General features: G+C 48.6%; 10 protein-coding genes across 10 annotated transcripts; 5 read left to right on the top strand and 5 right to left on the bottom strand.

The window, feature by feature from the left end:
* Window positions 1-455: 455 nt before the first annotated feature.
* Window positions 456-2,886, bottom strand: N7506_009310 (FAD-dependent oxidoreductase; the record flags this gene model as incomplete). Its single annotated transcript, XM_056958603.1, has 3 exons — window positions 456-2,218; window positions 2,274-2,551; window positions 2,603-2,886. The coding sequence occupies 3 exons, from the start codon at window positions 2,884-2,886 to the stop codon at window positions 456-458; spliced, it is 2,325 nt and encodes a 774-aa protein (XP_056807993.1).
* Window positions 2,887-4,795: 1,909 nt separating this feature from the next.
* On the top strand, window positions 4,796-6,156 carry N7506_009309 (Zn(II)2Cys6 transcription factor domain-containing protein; the record flags this gene model as incomplete). The annotated part of the gene is made up of 3 exons (XM_056958602.1): window positions 4,796-4,921; window positions 4,977-6,075; window positions 6,122-6,156. 3 exons carry the CDS (start codon window positions 4,796-4,798, stop codon window positions 6,154-6,156), a joined length of 1,260 nt encoding a protein of 419 aa, XP_056807992.1.
* A 351-nt stretch (window positions 6,157-6,507) lies between these two features.
* On the bottom strand, window positions 6,508-7,257 carry N7506_009308 (uncharacterized protein; the record flags this gene model as incomplete). Its single annotated transcript, XM_056958601.1, has 4 exons — window positions 6,508-6,638; window positions 6,689-6,775; window positions 6,842-6,976; window positions 7,029-7,257. 4 exons carry the CDS (start codon window positions 7,255-7,257, stop codon window positions 6,508-6,510), a joined length of 582 nt encoding a protein of 193 aa, XP_056807991.1.
* A 927-nt stretch (window positions 7,258-8,184) lies between these two features.
* On the top strand, window positions 8,185-9,262 carry N7506_009307 (uncharacterized protein; the record flags this gene model as incomplete). Its single annotated transcript, XM_056958600.1, has 4 exons — window positions 8,185-8,390; window positions 8,455-8,871; window positions 8,924-9,027; window positions 9,078-9,262. 4 exons carry the CDS (start codon window positions 8,185-8,187, stop codon window positions 9,260-9,262), a joined length of 912 nt encoding a protein of 303 aa, XP_056807990.1.
* Window positions 9,263-9,522: 260 nt separating this feature from the next.
* N7506_009306 (uncharacterized protein) lies at window positions 9,523-11,682 on the bottom strand (the record flags this gene model as incomplete). The annotated part of the gene is made up of 3 exons (XM_056958599.1): window positions 9,523-9,810; window positions 9,867-10,128; window positions 10,382-11,682. The coding sequence occupies 3 exons, from the start codon at window positions 11,680-11,682 to the stop codon at window positions 9,523-9,525; spliced, it is 1,851 nt and encodes a 616-aa protein (XP_056807989.1).
* A 448-nt stretch (window positions 11,683-12,130) lies between these two features.
* On the top strand, window positions 12,131-13,475 carry N7506_009305 (uncharacterized protein; the record flags this gene model as incomplete). The annotated part of the gene is made up of 3 exons (XM_056958598.1): window positions 12,131-12,172; window positions 12,227-13,340; window positions 13,432-13,475. 3 exons carry the CDS (start codon window positions 12,131-12,133, stop codon window positions 13,473-13,475), a joined length of 1,200 nt encoding a protein of 399 aa, XP_056807988.1.
* A 725-nt stretch (window positions 13,476-14,200) lies between these two features.
* On the top strand, window positions 14,201-14,875 carry N7506_009304 (class I SAM-dependent methyltransferase; the record flags this gene model as incomplete). Its single annotated transcript, XM_056958597.1, has 1 exon — window positions 14,201-14,875. The coding sequence occupies one exon, from the start codon at window positions 14,201-14,203 to the stop codon at window positions 14,873-14,875; it is 675 nt and encodes a 224-aa protein (XP_056807987.1).
* Window positions 14,876-15,879: 1,004 nt separating this feature from the next.
* N7506_009303 (RTA1 domain-containing protein) lies at window positions 15,880-16,807 on the top strand (the record flags this gene model as incomplete). Its single annotated transcript, XM_056958596.1, has 2 exons — window positions 15,880-16,042; window positions 16,116-16,807. 2 exons carry the CDS (start codon window positions 15,880-15,882, stop codon window positions 16,805-16,807), a joined length of 855 nt encoding a protein of 284 aa, XP_056807986.1.
* A 105-nt stretch (window positions 16,808-16,912) lies between these two features.
* On the bottom strand, window positions 16,913-18,132 carry N7506_009302 (Zn(II)2Cys6 transcription factor domain-containing protein; the record flags this gene model as incomplete). The annotated part of the gene is made up of 2 exons (XM_056958595.1): window positions 16,913-18,016; window positions 18,064-18,132. 2 exons carry the CDS (start codon window positions 18,130-18,132, stop codon window positions 16,913-16,915), a joined length of 1,173 nt encoding a protein of 390 aa, XP_056807985.1.
* Window positions 18,133-18,528: 396 nt separating this feature from the next.
* Window positions 18,529-19,260, bottom strand: N7506_009301 (uncharacterized protein; the record flags this gene model as incomplete). Its single annotated transcript, XM_056958594.1, has 1 exon — window positions 18,529-19,260. The coding sequence occupies one exon, from the start codon at window positions 19,258-19,260 to the stop codon at window positions 18,529-18,531; it is 732 nt and encodes a 243-aa protein (XP_056807984.1).
* Window positions 19,261-20,156: the final 896 nt, after the last annotated feature.

Raw genomic sequence — 20,156 nt, 5'->3', positions numbered from 1 at the left:
CCTTTCCCTCATTCTTGCCAACCCTCTAGCTTCAATGTCATCTCCAATGTCAAGTTTTACCCTATGGATGTTTTGAAATCGAATTACTATCATACTTAGCATGCTACCATGGGGTCAAATAGAGGACACCTCATGGTTGGTCCCTGCGCCCCCCCCTTGAATCTCTCGGTACGGAGTAGAATGCACCAACTCAATGAAGCGAATGAGTGGACATAGTGGAAGAGGATAGTGGAAGAAATGTTCCCAGGAAATCTGAGTTGTCGGTGGTCAGTGGGTAGTTTGCCAACTCACACAATGCACAACACAATCCTCATATCTCTTTGAACCAGTCTATTTCAGTTGTTATGATATTCCTCATTTCAAATTTGAACTACTTAAGACCTATACAAAGAGCTCAAGACATGAATTACCCCTCCCAAATCATACCGACCAGATTCAGCAAGGGATTATTCTCACTACGAAACGTGATTTACCTCTTTTCCATTCCACGCCCCCCGACCAAGTCCCACCTCGAGCATCGACTTCTCTGCATACTTCTCTCGGGTTATAGCATGCTTCTCTCGTTTTGTCGCCAAAGTCTCCTCTCGCCACATGAATCCAAGCCCAACAACTACTGCGGGTCCTCCCACGGCGCCGAGTGCCAATCCCATGCTGACGAGCTTAACCCAACTCGACTCTACCATGCCGGCTTGCTTCAGATCGCGAATCAACAGCATCAGCCAAAATACAGCGGATAAAAGCAGTCCAGTCTCCTCCAGCTTGATGTCTCTGAGTGCTGATGTGTAATCGCCATCGATGAATCTGGCGATCCATGATTCCCCGGCGAGGAGCGTACTCGGAAGACATGCTACCCAAGCCACTCCACATATCAGGGTCAGTGCATGAATGCACGTCCTGGTATACGGAAGGTCCCGTAACTGGTTGCCCATCGAGTCTGCATGCATGGTACTCTTTGTCACTCCGATCTTCATCAACAACGAGGGTACAATTGACATGATCAAAGCGGCGATTGCACCCCAAATCCACTGGATGTTTCCGAGGCTTGAAGTCGGACTATAGGTAAGATTTTGAGCCATTGCTGCCACTCCGAGAAGCCCAATGCTCAAGGGCAAGATAGTCTGGGTATAGGCGATCTCCGTAAGTCTCATGTCCAAAGCGGCAAACTTTTCGACGGTGGAGCAAACATAGTGGCAGAAGAAATAACAAGGAGCGACGATACCTGTGCCGAATCTAACGCTCAGAACAGCCCACATGAAAGGGAACTTGGCGATGTTGAATGCATTGCCTCGTCGGTTTGCCTCGATGAGCCAAATTGCATAAATCAGTACCCCCTCTGTCAGTTGGAGTATTGATGGGAATGACAATGATTGAAATACTGGCTCGGTAGGTTGTTGGCTTCTGATCCAGAGAGAGATGAGCAGCAAAGGAACTGCGGTTGCAGCTCGTTTGAGTGTGCTCTCTTGGTGGCCAACCCCTTGCTTTGGGTTAAAGGGACACGAGCCCTCAAAAGATCGACTGGGTACTGGAAGATATTCAAGGATCTCCGAGCCTATGAGGGACCCGGTAACTAGGTTGAGCAGCAGCTCTGTGGCGTTTGGCATCACATAAAATGCGAGTATGTAGGCCTTGATGCTGTTCAATGCTTGCATCCGACAGACTGCTGCTGCCTCCCTGGTTGTTGCCTCAACTCGAGTCTTGCGCTTCTTTTGCCATTCCGCAAATGCAACCGCGATGGTCTTTCCATTGACAACGCTGCTGTTTTGTAGCGTCTTGAGCTCGTTGGCCAATGCAGCGGCCGATTCAACAGCGGTACTTCCACCTTGTCCATAATTCGGTGTCATCTTGTGAGTGTTGTCACCAAGCAAAGCTATGCGCCCCCAGCTCCATTTGTCGAAGAGCCCTTCTTCGAGAGGAACAAGGGTAGAGCAGATTCTGTTTTCCCAAAGGTCTCCTAACGTCAGTCGCTCGTTGCAATGTTGCGAAGCATTCGCCAATGCGAGCTCTTCTGCATCTGCTGTGGAGTACCTCGGGTAATCTGCAGCACCGTAATAATATCTCTTGTCGAGCTCTTCATGGAATGACCAGAAGACACGTCCGTTCTTCCCTGTCATAGCCAGTAGAGATCGGCCCTTGTCGATGGTCGTATCGACATCTCCATCCTCAAAACCTTCCATTGGGTTGGATATGCCAAAGAGACATTTATAATCCGCGCACATCTCTGCCCACATCTGTCAACGCCAATTCGTGCAATTTCGTGGATGGGTTGATCATACCTGTGCGATCTGCCGCTGATAGGTAATGGGGATCCGCCTCACTCGCAAGGCGGAACATCTCAGCTCTCGTTGAGGCTTTGCTGTTGATGCCATCACATCCGATTACTATATCTCCGTGGTAGGATGATCCATCTTGGCAGTGGACCATGACACCAGCCTCGGAATGATCAATCCGCTGAACAACCTTGCTAAGCAGCATATTCGCTGTTTGAGAAATACAATTTGCTAAAGCACGCAATACCAATTGTCGCTCCAGGAATCTAACGCCATATCCAAATCTAGTAATTTCATTAGGTCGAACTCTCTTTTTTGAAAACATCTGTACTTACCGTGCCTGTACGAGCTGAAATGCTGGCGAAGGAGGCATAATCAACTTCCCATCTCTGCGATGAACCTTTGAAACTTGGACAGGTGCTGTGTGGTCGAGGATCGCATCTGCGGCGCCTATTTGATCGAAGATGCGCATTGCACCTGGACCTAAACCGATTGATGCGCCAACCTGAGGGTCGAACCGAGCTCGAGCCTCCAACATGACGAAATCAATGCCTGCTTTTTCCAATGCATTTGCCATGGTAAGGCCGCCGATGCCGCCACCAACGATGATAACCCTCATCTTGCGTTGATCTGACTTTGACGATAAATGTTTGAAGGCCAGGAACGGGCGGGAGACAGGAGGCTTTGGTTGTAAGAGTTGACCTATGCTTGCTATCGCTGATGGTGAGCTTTTCACCAGTTCTCAATTTGTTAGCTTCCGATCAGCTTTCGCTATGCGACAGTCCCACTTTTGTTCCTCGATCAGCAAAGCCCATCGGGAAGTATGGAGTCAACATCTCTACGCGGTCAGCACTGCTTAGACTAACCGCTCTCGTGCACTTCCCAATCCGGTAACATCCGGGACTTCTAACCAAAAATTATTACGTGGACTACTCCAAATTACTAAATTCCGCGTCAATTTCCAGGTGGCGTCCCTTCTGAATTTCCGCGATAGAGGCAGGAAATATTTCGAGCAATATCATATGATGTTACGCTCTTTGATGGCGGTCTTTGAACTTCGAACAGCGAGGCCAGCATAAACCCATGTGATTTCGTAGGTTTCTCGGGGGGCCGGCTAATCCCAAACACGACTTTAGTTGAAGATGCTTTTATTACTTCATAATAGAGCATTTCAGTAAATTAGAGCTGATGAAACGGGACGATCAACTTCGGTCGGAAATGTGGACCCGCGGGGATCGGCTCTCCCATGCCGAAATTCAGGAAGATCCGAGCGATGATTTCCCACGAAGGATTGCTGTATCGATATACCACCTGGGCACCTAGTGTTCATACGACAAAATTGGTCTGTGGCCCCCAAAATCTATTCAAATCTTGAGATTCCGGTCGGGGGATTTACTTTTGCATTCCATCCTGCTCCAATGTCCCCCACATACCTACTCCGTACTGAGTACGGAGTACATTGTCTCCTGTTGATCGACATAATCATTACTACTTTCCTCGCCATACATAGTGGCTTAGATCTTGTGCTGCCAATCAACAAGTTGGAGTGTAGGTTTTTGCAAGCCTCTCCCCATGGCCCCCAAATGCGTACATATTGCATCTCGCACATCATTGTCTAGGTAGCCACAGTAGTATTGACCCCAAATCTAGTAGGAAAACGCCCGAGGGAGAAATCAGTTTTGATCGGAAGGATTCGGTTGCCTTAATTAAGGACCCCGAAAATTACATTCGGGGTTACGGAATAGTCCCTTGATCCATCTAGCGGGCTACCTCTTCGTCTCTAAATAAGCATGATCCAATGAAGATCGGGTTTAGGCTGTGATCACGATCATCATGATGCTCGAATAACTCGGCTATTGCGGTGGTCTAAGAAGACCGAACATGCCGAGTATGCCGTTGATGCCGAAGATGCCAGCCCCAGAAGTCATTTGGCCACATCAGTTCATTTGTGGGGACATGGGATCTGACCATCCACGGATTGAGTGTAAGGAAGGAGTCTAGGGATCGGGTCCCACCCTTGCCGTTGTGTCCTAGTCCCAATTGACTCCGTGATCTCAAGCTTATGTCCATGTAGTGTGGAACTGTACTCCGCAGCAACAATTTCTCTAGGTCTCGGGCACAAATCGGAGTTCATGTATTTGTGTATTTCTTGGGGAAAGGCCCGCAGTGCACGCGCTAAATTTGTGAAGAAATGGAGTGTTTTTCTATGACTTCTACGTGGGAATCTACCTCAGCATTCCGATCTCAAACTCTATAAATGTTATCTTCAATGTGGTCAAGATGAAACAAGACATGCCAAGGGTCAGGCAGCTCGTTCGCCATGTAAGCCACTTAAGTAATTCAGCCCCCCAAGTTACATGCTTCATAGAGGGGACTTTCATCATTTGGCCCCATAGAGCTATCTTGGCCCCTCTTCTCCGTCAGCTTACGTGGGATCTAGTACACTGTTGACAGATATATCTAATTATCTTAGTCTCCAAGGTTCTCTAGTTATATCGAAAGGTTCTATTGATTGCTGTTGTACCATCATGTTCGGAACATTTCGGTATAATCGGAATACGAATGACCATGAGCACGTCGAGATCTCCAGAGCCGATGGGGTTGAAGCCCGAGGCTTCACTAGAGTAGCCTGCAATTCGTGTCGTGACCGAAAGGTGAGTTATACCAAACTCTTCAACCCATACTCAGACCTAAAATTTTGCCGATCAGCTCAAATGCAGCGGCGAAAAGGCGGGTTGCAAAAAGTGCCGGTCTATGTCACAAAGTTGCGTATACAAGTCGACTCCGTCTTCCCCTGTCAATTCGCCACGTTCACAGCATGGTGGCGGCAGCTCCGCCCGCCGCCCATCTGTGATCACCCCGGATCTCCCCACGGTACGGGGACCGTCAGCCCCGAAGCCCCAGGGACCAACCAGCCCACATCGGCTAGCGTCGGCAGCAGCGCCACCCGTCACTCAACCTTCCACAACTTCAAATTTGGCAGACATCTGTCCCTCTTTACCTGCGACAAGTTTATCACCTGCGTGCTTTTACAATAACAATAGCGACTGGGATGTTTACGCTGATCCTGTTTTCGTATCCAACGGTGGCTCGGGCACAGCGCAGGACCTTGCTCGCGACACGGAGCCCAGTGGCGGAGCTAATCTGGAAAATGCTTTCCAGTCCAATCGCAGGCGCGCAGATGATCCAACTTGGTCACTTCCATCCACAAGGCCAGCCAATGAGTTCGACTTGGATGATAATGGCATCCTGTCGATGCCCCCACAGGTATCGCGAGAGCATCAACAACTTCAACACCAGGCAGACCAGGAAGCAAACCATATCTGGGACTTGGATATGGATCTTGGTACTGTAGATTCGCAACTTCAACGCCCTCCCTCTGAAGCTTACTCTCATGGCTCCGGTCCAGGTACAGAAAATGACCCTAACTTGACCTCGCGAAACAATGCCATGATGCTACCATCTCCGGACACAACGTCGGGCTCGAATTCCACGTATGCTGAGACAAGCCAAGGATCATTGGAGCTGAAGAAGTCCACCAGTTCTCAACGGCCATGCAAATGCCTACGCATAATGGCGCAAGCTTTGCAGACTGTGGATGCCCAGGGCGCGGGCACAGACACAGATACCAAAAAAGTCGGAATAGATATGCTGGTCATACTACTCGGACGGGGCATGGAAACCTTGGAGGAGGTGCTGGCCTGTGACCAGTGCAATGTTTGTGTTGAGAACGGCATTATCGTTGCAACTCTTGCGCAGCAGCTGATGTTCGTGTCTGAAACCGCTGCAAGGAAGCTTGTTGCCCACAGTGGGCAATTGGAAAGTCTATCCAGCAGAGCTGGCTTTGATTCTAGTGATTCAGTCAGCGATGAGGTGTTTGATGGAGTGATTTCATTTGGTCGCTGTCAAATAGAAGCACCGAGGATGCGGCTGTCGCTCGTTCGTCACGCTGTCCTTTTACATGTCGCTGTGTTACGCAAGCTCTTGGGTCGAACAAAAAGGTTGATGTCGCGAAGCAGGGGTGCTTGGAAATTGTTGACTGAAATAGAAGCTAAGATTACAAAGATCAATGATGTATTTCGGCAGGCTCCGATAGATAGCATATAGTGAAAATTCCATGCCATAAAACCCACACAGGTATTCTCATGTCGCAAATATGAACAACTTTCAGATCGTTCATCGAAATTTACTATTACTGGTACATTCAAAACATACAATGATCCAGAGGAACGTGACGGATTCACGCTTTCATCCACTCCTCCTCATTCTGATCCGGGATACTCTCCTTGTATGGGTGGGTCTCGATCCATTCCTTCGCCCCAATAGCAGTGGCGGAACTCTCATAGAACTCACTCAGTAGGTCATTGAGTTCTGGAAAACATCAGTACGCTGTCTGCATGAAGACTGGAAGTAGAACTCACTTTCTAGCTCGGTTGGTTCCGCGGGTTGCAAGGAGAAGCGGGAAATCCCTTCTCTCCACATGACTAGAGCCGAGGGAATGGGAGTACCTGCGCAACTCGCAAGTGGGCGAATAAGCTAATTGTTCAATTTGTCAAGTAGGTAGGGATGCTTACCCTTCTGCACACAAATAACGCTTGGGTCCAATGGGCATTTGCCGTCACTGGTTTCTTCTTGGTAGTGATCGAAATCAAACTTCAACATCTGCTGCAAGAGGCGCGAGTTTGGCATGAAAATTGGTCCGTTGGAGTCTGGTATGATGTCAGAGCTGCAACGCATGTTACCTGGCCGGGATCAACAAACATGGGCTGGACTTGGAGATGTTCGCATGAACCAATCCGTTTTCGGACACTCTGATTCCATCTTTTCTATACCGCGTTTCCTCTTGGCTAGCATCGTACAGTGTGGCCTTCTTGTTTAGCTGGAATCGATACATTGTTGCCGGGAAAGTGGTGTGAGTGGAAAGCAAAGAGAAGCTTCGGGCTTGCTTAATGTTCAGCCGGGCGGCTGGTACCCAACGGGTTGCGAACATTTTTTCGATGGATTGTTCTTGGCGATGATGCCAAATACTCTTATCGAAAGATGTCTTGAAGCTGCACCTTGGCTTTCCACGCAACGCTAAAAGTGGCAGGACGTGTTGGGTCACATGACATCCCCGGAATTAAGATCGCGCGAGGTGGGGCCCGGAGAGTGTTGAGCGTCGGCCAGCCAACCAAATGCCGCAGACCTGGTCGGGGAGCCAGTTTGCTCACTATCAAAAGCCCCACATCCCAACTCTTCGGGCCCCGAGGGCATCAAGGGCGGGCACCAACGGAAAACCCCAATCTTTCTCAGAGGTTGCAGATCGAATTCAAACAGCCGTGACGTGATATTCCCTAGCTCTGTAGGACCAAGATCGTGCTCAACACCACCTCTTTCACATGGCCCTACTTTCCAGAGGGGACTGAGCTTCGGAGGACAATTTTCAGATATACCTCTTTGGTCTGTTTTGGTTTATCCTCTGTAGTCTAATGAAGGTTACCCAAATCCATTCCATCATACAAGGACATTCATGTGAAGATCGAAGGCGAGACATTGGATACGTGTAGTGTAGTTGTACCTTTCAAATAACCAACCCCTTTCGTGGGGATACCTCAGGCTTTGTTTTTGGACATCTAAGCATCGGCATGTGGGGGAACCAATTCACCTGGTAATAACTAGCTGCAATACTGTGCTTGTTGCTTGCCTGTCGGTGCAATGAGACGATGGAACAGACTAGGTAAGGCTGTGGGAAGCCAAAGCCGAGCCGGACCAGCCGAGCCGAGCCGAACCGCACCATGAGCCAAGCCGAAGCCATGGTATTACATTCAGCGATTGATTCACATAAAAGCTCAGTCAAAATATCGAGAATAAAATCTATTGAGTCGTACTATTGACCATCCAAGCCCAAAGATCCCACCAGTGTACAATACTCAGCACAATGACTTCCACTGTCACGAGCCCACCGAGCACTACCGCCTGTCTAAAAGCTCCATCAGGAAGATTGTTTTCTCAGGGAACGGATGTCTACTATGGCGATTTCCGAGACGACCTTCTCAGAGACGGATATGCTGTCGTGAAAGGCGCCGTGGCCCGTGAGCGAGCGTTGGGGTATGCCAGCGATGTATACCAATGGCTAGAAGATTTGTAAGTCTTCCAATTTCCAAATAATTAGAGAATATCAACATTTGCCTCAGGCTTACACAACCAGCAATCTCGGCTTCAATCGAAATGACCCCAAAACAATCCACAAAGATCACCTTCCGGATATCAATGAGAAAGGCATGTGTCTCGGCTATGCAATTTCTCACGAATCCTTCACTTGGGCAGTTCGACAAGAGCCCGGCGTTATTGAGGCATTTGAGAAAGTTTACGACACCGAAGATCTGATTGTCTCATTTGACTCGGTCAACATTGGATTTCCGAACCGGAAAGATGTCAAACCCAATTCCCCATGGCCACATCAGGACCAAGATCCTGAGAAGCCGGGATTTCGTTGCTTGCAAGGCCTGGTAAACTTGCTACCAAATGGACCCAAAGATGGGGGCTTGATTGTTTGCAAGGGAGCGCACTTGCTCAGCGAGGAGTTCCATGCGAACTTCAAAGAAGAAGAGAGAATTTGGTCTTGGTAGGCGAACCTCAACCGTACCCAGTATAGTGACTGATATGTTTGGTTACAGGACGACGGAGTGGTACGGATTCACCAAAGCTGGACAGAGCTGGTTGAAGGAAAAGGGCTGTGAGTGGGTAAAGGTGGAAGCTGAGCCTGGCGACCTGCTTCTTTGTAAGACACAGTTATCGAAGCTTTTGGAGAACAGGAGCTGACCACTTCAGGGGACTCTCGCACTCCTCACTACAACGTGTCATCAGAGACCTCACAGGATAGATTCTGCGTTTATACTTGCTTCATGCCTGTCGCGGACGCAACAAAGGAGCAACTTGAGACCAAGAAGATGGCATTTGAGGGTATGAACTTGCTTGTGCCCCGTGAAAACAAAAACTCATCTCACACTCGGTAGAAACCAAAATGACCACCCATTGGCCGAACGCGATGCATGTTGTTGACCTACCTGTCTACAGAAATGGGGAGCTCGATCCTCATAATCGCTCCAAGCCTCGTAATCCTGTTCAATTGTCTGAACGTGGATTCAGGCTGACTGGAATTCCTTACCTTCAGCAAATGGCCTGATTTTACCAGATCGTGTTATTTATCTAACTCTCTCTGAAGTGTGAATAGTTCTGGACTTTGTGCGTTCTTGATTAATGATTCTTCGCAATGTCACTCGCTATGTTCGAACAGATGACTTAGGTCATTCCAGTCCCATCCAGCCCAGTCAAGAGAGGATTGGCCCCAAGATGGGAGAAAATGATCCTGGGCGAGATCAATTGTTTCTTCATTGAATGCAGCCGTAGGACTTATAGTCGACTGATCGCTCAGCCTTGGCATCGGCTCTTCAAGCCAAGATAGTATATATTGATCCAAATTGTCAAGGAAATCATCGGCGTTGCACATTGCCCCATGTTTGTGGTAAAAGGCTCGAGTGAGCTGTGTGGCAACTTTCATCAACTAGACCCATCCAAGCGATGTCAGAAAGCATACCCTAGTATTAGAGGGATATTTACCTCATATTCGGATCGAATCAGTAGTGACCCACGCTCACGCATAATGTGCACAGCAAGCACGCCGACTGCATTAAGTGGAGAGGCAAGTGTCGACAGAAAGTTGGGTGTTCCCAAGTCGACAAGCTCGACTAAAAGCCTCACTAAGTCCCTAGCGGCCTCAATTACCACCACTGGGCTGTCAAGAAGCCGCTGTTTCCACGGCTTGCCTGTTGCATATTTATCAACAACTTCAAACAGTTCGTCTTTGTTGACCAGTAATGCGCTTCGATGCAAATATATGGTTCTATTTCGAGGGCTGTCAGCAACTCACAGACAAAGTAATATTGTGAGTAGATCAAACAATAGATGCAAAAGACTAGCCAATTTGGAACTCACGCTGTATAATAGTAGAAAGACAAAAATGCCACCTGTGAGGCATTTGGCGTACCAGCGGCCATTTGCCCTCTAACTCTGCAGTTTGGGGGTCAGTGGATTCTTGTAAGCATTTGGAAGAATATTTGAAACTCATAACCTACTTATGTTGCAAGGGTAGATTTTCCCTCCAATTCCCAAGCAGCAAGGCTAGCTCTCCTCCTGTTCGTATTTTCTCTTCGATTGCCTCATCTACCGACTGGGGTAGCGATTCTTCTCTATGCCAAGCCTGCGCTGAACGTTCCTGCATTTCATGGAGGACATTGGCTAATCTGAGCAGGGCGTCCTGGAACTCAAACTCGGTTTCCTTCTTCATTCCCGTTGTCTGTTGTTTCTCGCGTCCCTTCGAGAGCTTGTGATCCCAGACCATGGAAGGTCGACCACTCTCAAAGGCGAGAATCTTTTCGAAAACATACATGGTGCGCCATGTCTTGGCGGCAACTCCGTCGCTTGCATTGGACGAGCGCGTCTGCTGGAAGCCACCTTCTTCGACCTGGTTGATTCCCATAGACTTTGCCATTGAAACCCCCATCGTGAGAAGATCCCATGCCCAAGCAACCCTGTCGCAGCAGCGTAGGATTATCGCAAACAAAAGTATTGCTTGAACTGATTCCAAGGCACGGGTCGCAACAAGATGGCCTAATAGCGTGTTGCAATATGTGAGATAGGTTGGGATTTGCTTTTGAGATGTTTCTGACGCGGGCGTGACCAATATCCCACCCGCTACAGTCAAATATATTAACGCCACCCGACAGGGATTTGAGCTTTCAGACACGAGCGAGGAGCCTTCAGATCGAGTCAAATCGCAGTCATAGATATCTTCCACAGTACTGCGATCAACGAATGAAAACAAACAGTGAATGGTAGCAAAATAAGAGTCGATAAAGCCCCGAGTCTGCGTCGGGGAAGGGAGATTGGGAGCACAGCGAGGTAAAGAGTTCGAGAATCGGTCATCGATGACGGGAGCAATAGAATAGTTTCGCCTCGCTTTCATCCGATAAAAAGCAAGATTCAGCCATTCATTTGTCAACTCAAGCATACTGCCCCCGGATAAGCGGGGCATCATCGGCAAGCGGCCCGTCCTCCAGCGCTCCCGACCCCAGCATTGAGACCACAGCCGTGGGCGATCTTGCGCAGATAGAACAGATGGAATGTGGTCATTTGATGGACTTGAAAAACTTGGTGTGGTGGGTGGCTGAGATGAAACCGAGGCACCAGTGCGTCGCCGTCGGGCGACGGGCGCGCCATCTCGACGCTTATCGGTTGTTATGCACTCCACTCCGGCTTGCTCACATGGGCGACAGGGCTGCTGTTCATCACAACGAGTCTTCTTCTGTCGACAATTGTTACATGCATGAGACAGGCGCTTCCTTTTGGAGCTCGCGGGCTCGATTGACGTATTCATGGAAAATGTGTGGGGTCGCAGGTGCTTGGGAGTCGGGAAAGGTTGGTGTCCACAGTCTACGGGTGGTCCCGATACGCTTGACTGCAACGCTTTTTGGCCTCGGTCAACCAACGACCCGGACCTGGGCGCTTTCAGAATTGGACTCTGGCGTGGCCTTTCTCTCATGGCTGACCTCCATTTTCGCCCGTCGCTCTATTTGACCTGGCAGACTCCAGACGCTGTGGAGTAAACCTGTGCTTTGGTTAACTAAGAACTGCAAAACAAAAAGAGCTTGGTGGAGAAATAAAGTAGTGAAGAAAGACGGGAGAAGGCCTCCACAACCCCGTTGCGAGCCTGAGATATGGGGCAACTAACACCCCGTGGACGGAGTACCAGCCCCTCCTCATGCAGCTCCGCACCCCAGCATATCCATAAACCCCACAACACTTTACACTCCAGGACTTCATAAATGAGATGGGGTGTAGAGGGCTCTGGAACTTACACATCAATGGTTGGTGATGATCCGTACTATATGACTTGCAAACACTAACATGCTCTCTTAGAGAAATGGTACCGCTTCTATCACCCTCGAGGGCGGATAAGTCCGCCTGACGATGAGTCAACGCTGCGAACAATCAAACATCTATGCGACAAGCCCGACAATCTTGAAGGATGGGAGCCCGTTCCGTTCTCTAGCCCAATTCACTCGAATCTAGATTACATATACACCGTCAATACGATCTCATTATGGAGTGAGCTTGACGGTTTATTGGCACCTTCGGCAGTACAGATGGATCTCACCAAGATCCATGAGATATCTAGCATAAATTATCATTTGATGCGAAAACCTCCATACATGTCGGGCGGATATATCTGTGAGAGCGACAAGGCACAGACAAAGCAATTCGAGACGTTTGAAATCGACTTTGGCATCCCTACACCCATGAACGAGCTACAGGAGCGATTCTTTATTGACCTCGTTTTTATCTCGCGCTTTTATATCGATGACCCTTCGACATGGAGATACAATTCTCCTATATTCAGGGTATTATGTGTCGCTTTCCTGCGTCTTGCAGCCTGGGATTTTGAGGTGTCTTTCGATTGCAACGTTGAGCTTCCGATCTCTTTCGCGTCCATTCCCCTTTGGAAGTACCCCGACACGGACGTCTATTGGTTTCATGGATATCTTGTTGTTTTACAGGATGAAATTGAATCTATGGCCATGATAAACAGAGCGGTCTCAAAAGCCAAGTCATATATTGGCGACTCTCGGCTCAGACATGACGACGTTCGCTTAATTGTCATTTCACCACGTCATCTCGTTTTCGTGAAGCTTTCTCTCGAGGTCGTTCTGGCCTCTAGGAGCCTAGTATTGCTTTCCAACTATTCAGCAACCCAATGTTCACCTGGGTTCCGCGCTCTGGCTCGGATTCTAACATCAAACTGTTGGAAGAAGCCTCACGCCCATAGGGAGAAGTGGCCTGTGAACATGCCGCCTGAGATTGTTCAGATGATTCTTCGTAAAGCGGATCCACGAGATGCCGTAGCATTTTCGCAGGCATCCTTCGCTGCTGAGCAATGCTACTATGCTTCAGAATCCCAGTTCAAGAACATTGACTTGCGAAGTTTGAAGTCCTCTATACCTTGCTGCGGCAAACGAACTAGACTGGAGACGCACGGTATTTGTTGTTCTCAATGCCATGCTTGGCAACACTTGGAATGTGTCGGTCTGGAAAATTATTCCTCAGACTACCATTACATTTGTATAAGCTGCCAGGAAAGAGCCTGTATGGTACTTGATCCTGGCGGAATAAATTGGGTCAGCCGTCGGAAAGTTAGGGAAGGATGTCAGGTTAGAGCCAAAGGCCTTGTTAAATCACTTCAATTGCGACTCTCTCCACCTTCCCATTTACGACCAGAGCTAAAGTTTCTGGGAAATCTTGTTTCAGTTGCGCCTTCACTCATACAGTACAGAATACTTTTCAACCACTCCTTCTCTGGACTGGCTTATGGCTTGGAAGACAGTTCGTAACTCGCGGTCGTTAATAACTCAATTGCATTAAATGGGCCGGAAATCCTGTATCCTTTTCAGAAGAACAAATGCGGATGCATGACGAATTTCTGGGCTCAAGTCAGATACCTCCGTGCTGGGTGACACCATTAGAATCTACCAGTACTGATTTACCTAAAATTGGTTCGTCGCCGGCATCAAAGCCACAGCAACAAAACGAACCCCTTTCACCCGGTGAAGAGAAATCTCCAGAGTAGGATGAACGAATCATTATGAATAATTCCAGAACTGTTCAGGACTAGTGCTGAATCATTGGACAATCATGGCAAATTTATCCAGAGTCTCGACCAATAAAGTACACAAAAAAGCGCCGAGTTGCCAGATCATTCTCCTGCAGGTGAGATTTCGATAGATCTCAATATTTTGTGATTGTAAAAAGAGCAAACTGTTAGCGTCCTCATCTGTATAAATTAAGATATGTGTCTAGGTGAGACCATTCTCACCCATGCTCAACTCAGTGCTTCCAAAATGAATCAACCTACCCAACCCACGGCATCTGGGGCCGCTGGTGCGGCTATCTACAGTCCATTCACTCTGTCCTTATATGACCTCTTAGTATTAGGTCTGTCAAACTTCTTCATCTGGAAATGTCCCACACGAAGCGTGCAGCTCCCATTCTTCAAAAGCTTCATTGGCAAACACCACCTCGACATTGGCCCCGGAACAGGCTATTACCTCGCCAATGCCAACATTCCAAAAGATAAACAAGTGACGTTGATGGCTCTAAACTCACATTCTCTGAATTATTCAAAGAAACGGCTGGGAAGGCCCGATGTTCAGACAGTTCAAGCGGACATCATGGAGCCGATCCGACCAGCCCATCTCTATGATTCTATCTCAATTTTCTTCGTCCTTCATTGCCTACCGGGTCCTGTGGATTCCAAGACACAATTGTTTGCAAGGATAAAGCCGCTTTTGGTTGAGAACGGAACAATCTACGGGACAACAATTCTCGGAAAGGGGATTGTGCACAACTGGCTTGGCCGGTTGTTGATGAGTATCTATAACGGTCGGGGAATTTTCAATAACTGGGGGGATGGGGAATTTGAGATTCGCGAGGCGCTTATCAAACATTATGAGATTGTGGAGACGAGAGTCGTCGGACGTGTGTTGATGTTCTCAGCTTCGCAACCCAAGCTTTGATGTTGTGGTGCGAGTGCTCTGTGTTTCTTCTAAGATCAAGCAGTATTAGACACGAATGAGATCCAAGAGAGGATGTCTCATTTTCCACTGTTCAAGAGCACCAGTTTGAGAGAAAAAATTAACGAGTACGCGAGAAAACCGAGATACCTACACTTGCGGGGGTGGATCCTGGAGAAGCCGCATGCTTCACTAGTACGCAAGCCTGGTTGCTGTGTACCCCTTCGGATATCAAACTGGATTAAGATGTTGAACCAAACTAGATTCAAGATGACCTCGCACATCAAAAACGTCTTGCTTGCTGGTCCCATGATCACTTAGACAACTACCAACTTGCATGAGCCTATCTCGGATCATATCGTTCTCTGTGGTCTTCTCGGATGCTTTCAATAAATCCGTTATGATATGCTTAAGTATATCCTACGCATGCTCACTTCCGAGGACAGGACTTGACCGAAACATTCTGCATTTACCCGCTGTTACTTCGGAGTAATTATCTCACAGTTCTAACGGGGCCCCTCAACTTGTGAATTTTTAACTTACATTGCGACTTGGTCACGGCCAGAACCCTGAAACGGCCCTGACACCGGTGGAGATGATAATGAGCGGGGCAACGGGCAGAAGACCGTATCCATTTGATTCCCAGCCTCCCCAGCTACGGTACAGAAAATTTAAGTGCCGCAGATCCACTAAGAGGCGAAATTCGTGTATGCCTGAACGCTTATTCCGAAGGTTGGTCTAAATTTGCAGATTGACTTTCGCATTCTCGTAACTTTATCCGTAATAGGCTTAGGGGCTGTGCGCTAGTCCCGAATCGGTTAGGATTACGAATGTGGATCTATACGAACTTCGTTCTTTTGATAGATAGTGCTAAATCTGCATCGCTGGACTGAAAGATTTTGAGCGATAGGGGGTATTTAAGGGTGCTGGATTCCAGTTAGTTAGCTTCTCAGTTCATTAAGTCCAAATATTTCGACCTTGCCTGAACAACCTCATCGTCAATCAAAATGTCTTCTTCACACGGAAACTGGACCGCCTACACGTACTACCCCTCTATGGGCGCAGCAGTAGTATTCATCATCCTATTCGCTGTCGTGACACTTCTTCATACATTTCACCTTTTCCGCACGAGAACATGGTTCTTCATCCCTCTTGTCATTGGCGGCTACTGTACGTTCCTTCCCGAGGATTTCGTCCCTTTACCTCAAACTATCTATTTCCAAGATACTAACCAGAAATGCAGTTGAGCTCGTTGGATACATTGGCCGCGCAATGTCTTCACAACAGTCACCCAACTGGACTCTCGGACCCTACGTCATGCAAAGCACACTCCTCCTCATCGCCCCAGCTCTCTTCGCAGCAAGCATTTACATGGAACTTGGTCGTATCATCCTGATGATCAAGGGCGAACAACTCGCACTTGTGCGCGTTAGCTGGATGACCAAGATCTTCGTCGCGGGTGATGTTCTCAGCTTCCTGATGCAGGCATCTGGCGCTGGAATCATGGTTACCGGCTCCAGTTCGTCTTCGAGTACGGGCCAGAACGTGATTATCGGCGGTCTCATTGTGCAGATCGTGTTTTTCGGATTCTTCCTTATCAGTGCGGTGGTCTTCTCGCGTCGGGTCGCGGGGCATTCTACTGCTGCTGCTGTTGCAAGCCAGTACCCGTGGCAGAAGCACATGTGGGCTCTCCACTCATCCAGTGTTCTTGTTTTGATCCGGTCTGTTGTTCGTGTTGTTGAGTATGTTCAGGGTGAATCGGGGTACGTGATGGAGCATGAGGTGTTCATTTATGTGTTCGATGGTCTCTTGATGTTTGCGCTCATGGTTATCTTCCTTGTCATCCACCCGAGTGAGGTGAACTATCTTCTTGGTCGTGGACACAAGGTGACAGCCATGGGAGGTTTGAAGGTGAAGGAAGGTTCGATGGTCTGAAGAATTCCAGGGCTGGTGTTTCAATGAGTTTTGTATTTTGTTTTGTGCTTTGATTATTTTTTTATAGACAGTTCGCTTCAGGGTATATGAATATATGACAACAATTCAAGTGACAATCTCTCGGTAATTCGAACCGAGAAGCTCGGTCATGGGCCAGTGAATCAAGGGTCTCCATTGATCATCTAAGATCTGCCAGGCGACCTTGGCCACACGCAAACACCATTCGTCGAAACACCAGCGATGTTGAAGAGACCGCAAAAGCACGCCATAATGAGTCAGCATGACGAGTGCCAATGGATCCCTCTCTCGCAACAGCTCCATGTATCGACTGGGCAACTTAATTGCCCATCGCCCTGCGATCGTATTCGCGCGCATCCCGCCGTAGACCCAAGTCAACATCTCCTCCATATTTTCAATCACTTTTGAATAAACATCCAGTTCGTGATTTGGATCCTCGCCGCAATTTTCATTCGCCGCGCGCAGCTGTCGTAAAGCCACAACCGCTTCATCAGGAAGAATGCCCACAATCTCCTCCACTTGTAGGATAGGCCCGAAGGAACTATTCCATAAAAATGTTCGAAAATCTCTCGGTGCGTAGATTACTTGCTGAACACCGCGCGTCAGCACGAGGACCTGGTACAGGTCATCGACACAGGCCCATGGATCCTGCACATCAGGCGTGTTGGGAAAGCCGAATGTGTAAATCACCACGATGCCCGCAAATGCAAACATCGCTTTAGCATTAGTTTCATTCACATCGCCGAGCAAGCCTCGAAACAGCGCCAGCGCTTGATTCTGATGCGCGACGGCGCGGTTGAGATACGAGGCGCGCCGTGAAGGCTCCGGGCCCGTGCGCGCCAGGTGCAGAGAAGAAAGTGCCAGAATGCCATGCATCAAAAATGGATGAGAGAGAGCTTCTTCCGGGACGATATTGCGCCAGATTGGATCTGTGTGTTGGTTTCGTGAGAGCGTGTGATATGTAGCGTTGCACCACTGCATCATGAGTTCCAGATCGTGGACATTAAGCGAGGGTACATTTTCGCTGTTAGCGAGGCTGGAGTTGGGGGTCGCGCTTGATGAGCGGGCGAAGTCGAGACTGAGACTGCCTTCTGGGTCTTCATTTGTCCAGAGCAACGAGGCTGATGAACCATACTCGCATTCTGAATGGCGTTTTTCGCAATTGGAGCATGATGGGCGGGCTTCGTCGCACTGTGGGATGTGAGACGGGATATTCGGTGTTTGGATGGTGCGCGTACCTTCACTCGTCGTCTCTTGCATTCCACGCAGCCGTGGCGAGATTTCCGATGTGGTCGACGGAGCGCCATGTCATAACAAATCCATGATCAAGTCTTGGAAGTTTTCTAAAAGGGAAATTTTGTCTTCAGGCAACAGGATTTGATATAGAAAAGAGGATTAGGTAACCCACAGAAAAGGGCCCGCGGACCCCGAGGTCAAAACCCTGTCGATCAAACATTAAAAAAGGCTTGTCTAATCTGAAACATTGTCTCTCCTGCACTGCCTCAAGGGCCTTGGTACTTTTAGTTTACATCGATCTGATTCGATCGATTCATCGGATCGAAAATCGCTTAAAGACATTAAGATATGCCCACCCACAGTCTTAAAATTCATGCTTAACGTAATTTGGCTATTCCTACCGGCCACGCCGTTGGACCCGGACAAAGAACTCTGCGAGCCCCAAATCCTGACTCATGAACCTCGAGTCACAAATTACCAAAACACCTTCTGGGGTTCTCTCGGCTCTTAAAATCGTAAATTCGCTGGAAACGAACAATAAATGTGTCAAAATGTTGTACAAAGCGCCATGAAACTCCCAGGTCTTGGCTTAACAACCCCCTCCCCCGCCGGCAGCAGCCCCGGCTCCCCCCACCAGCGCTTGCAGCCGCGCTGGTCCTTGCTCTCCTGGCCCGCTCAACCACCGTGAGTCCCGACATGAGCGCCATCAGATTAAAGCGTTGACCGAGGCCCCAATAAACGTCCAAGGAACCCGTCGTTTTAGAAAACGCACTCCCGGACGAAAAGACCGCGACGACATTATTGCTCCCCTCCTCGACCAGTTTATAGTTTTCATAGCCACTGCCAAGCGAGTGAGTTCGTTTCCAAGTGAAGGTTTGCTTGCTGCCATCCTCTAGGCGCATGCGGAACCAGAATTGGCGTTTCGTAAAACCCTGCTTGTGCAGATACTCCCACTCCATGCGACCTGGCAAAGATGGGCTGCCAAGGCCGATCTCTGAGTCCGAGGAGAAATGTCGGAACTTGCAGACCCCCGCAATAGGCCCGTTGCTGTCGGTGCTCGCGTGAAAAGTAAGGTCCGGTTTACCGGGCGTCATGCTGGAATTGGCAACATGAAACAGGTGGGTTTTGTTCGGTGTGCTGACCTCGTAATGGTGACGCCAGAAGCTGTGGGTGATGATGTATTTGGAAGTGGGATTCATGGTGGTTTTAGATTGGGTCTGAAAATGATCGTGGGATGGTAAATGATCATTGAATTTATGACTTTGGATGAATTCTTTCCCTCCCCCTGGTAGGGACAGGGTGTTATATATTGATCTTATTTTGTTCAAGTCGGATCTGCCCCGAACCCTCAGCCCTGCTACTCCATAAGATTCAGGAGGTTGAACAAGGCTGAGGGCGTTCGGGGCAATCAGATTGAAGGGAACTGGCCCCCAAACATCCACGGAGTCCCTGGATATTCAGGCAGTGCAGGGCAACGGGCCAATCAGACTGCGGCCCCCAAATTGAAAGTAGAAACACGTCGCGCCCACGTGAACTGAGCCTCAGGGTTCTCGTGCAGATCTCTAATTTGAGTCTAATTCGGGAAGTTGGTGTGAACCCGGGACGTCATATCTACCACGTTTGCTGGCCTCGTGGCTGTGTTGGGCTGTGAGAACACGAGTTTGTTTGCTATATCCAATGATGGATGGCACACGGAATGCGAAGATAACTGTAAGTCGGATGTCATATGAGAGTCATCGACAGGTTTCCTACATAGCCAAGCAAGTGAGCAGTCGAATATCATTATCCTGGTATGATGTGTTGACAGAGCTGGCGAGAATTAAATAATTTTTTTTTTTTTTTCTTTGACCGAGGCCGTTTCAAGGTCGAAAGAAATGAACAAGGCGTGAATCATTCACTCAAAGTGCGATGTTCTCGGTCCTTCCAGAGTTAGAGCACCTTCAGTCATTACATCACAAAACCGAGTCGAAACGAAGAAAAATATGTATCTTACATGCTAACAAACTCTCAGATGTTGATTTTGTGAGTGTATAGTAGCACGTGACTCGGTCACATGATTTTGGCCTGGGTGCCTGAGAACTTTCGCCGTCGCGTC

This window comes from Penicillium brevicompactum (assembly GCF_028827555.1).
Source record: "Penicillium brevicompactum strain IBT 35665 chromosome Unknown utg000006l_segment0_segment0, whole genome shotgun sequence".
NCBI classification, from domain to species: Eukaryota; Fungi; Ascomycota; class Eurotiomycetes; order Eurotiales; family Aspergillaceae; genus Penicillium; species Penicillium brevicompactum.
Note: the sequence above shows the minus strand (reverse complement) of the source record. Positions and strands in the feature narration are given on the sequence as shown.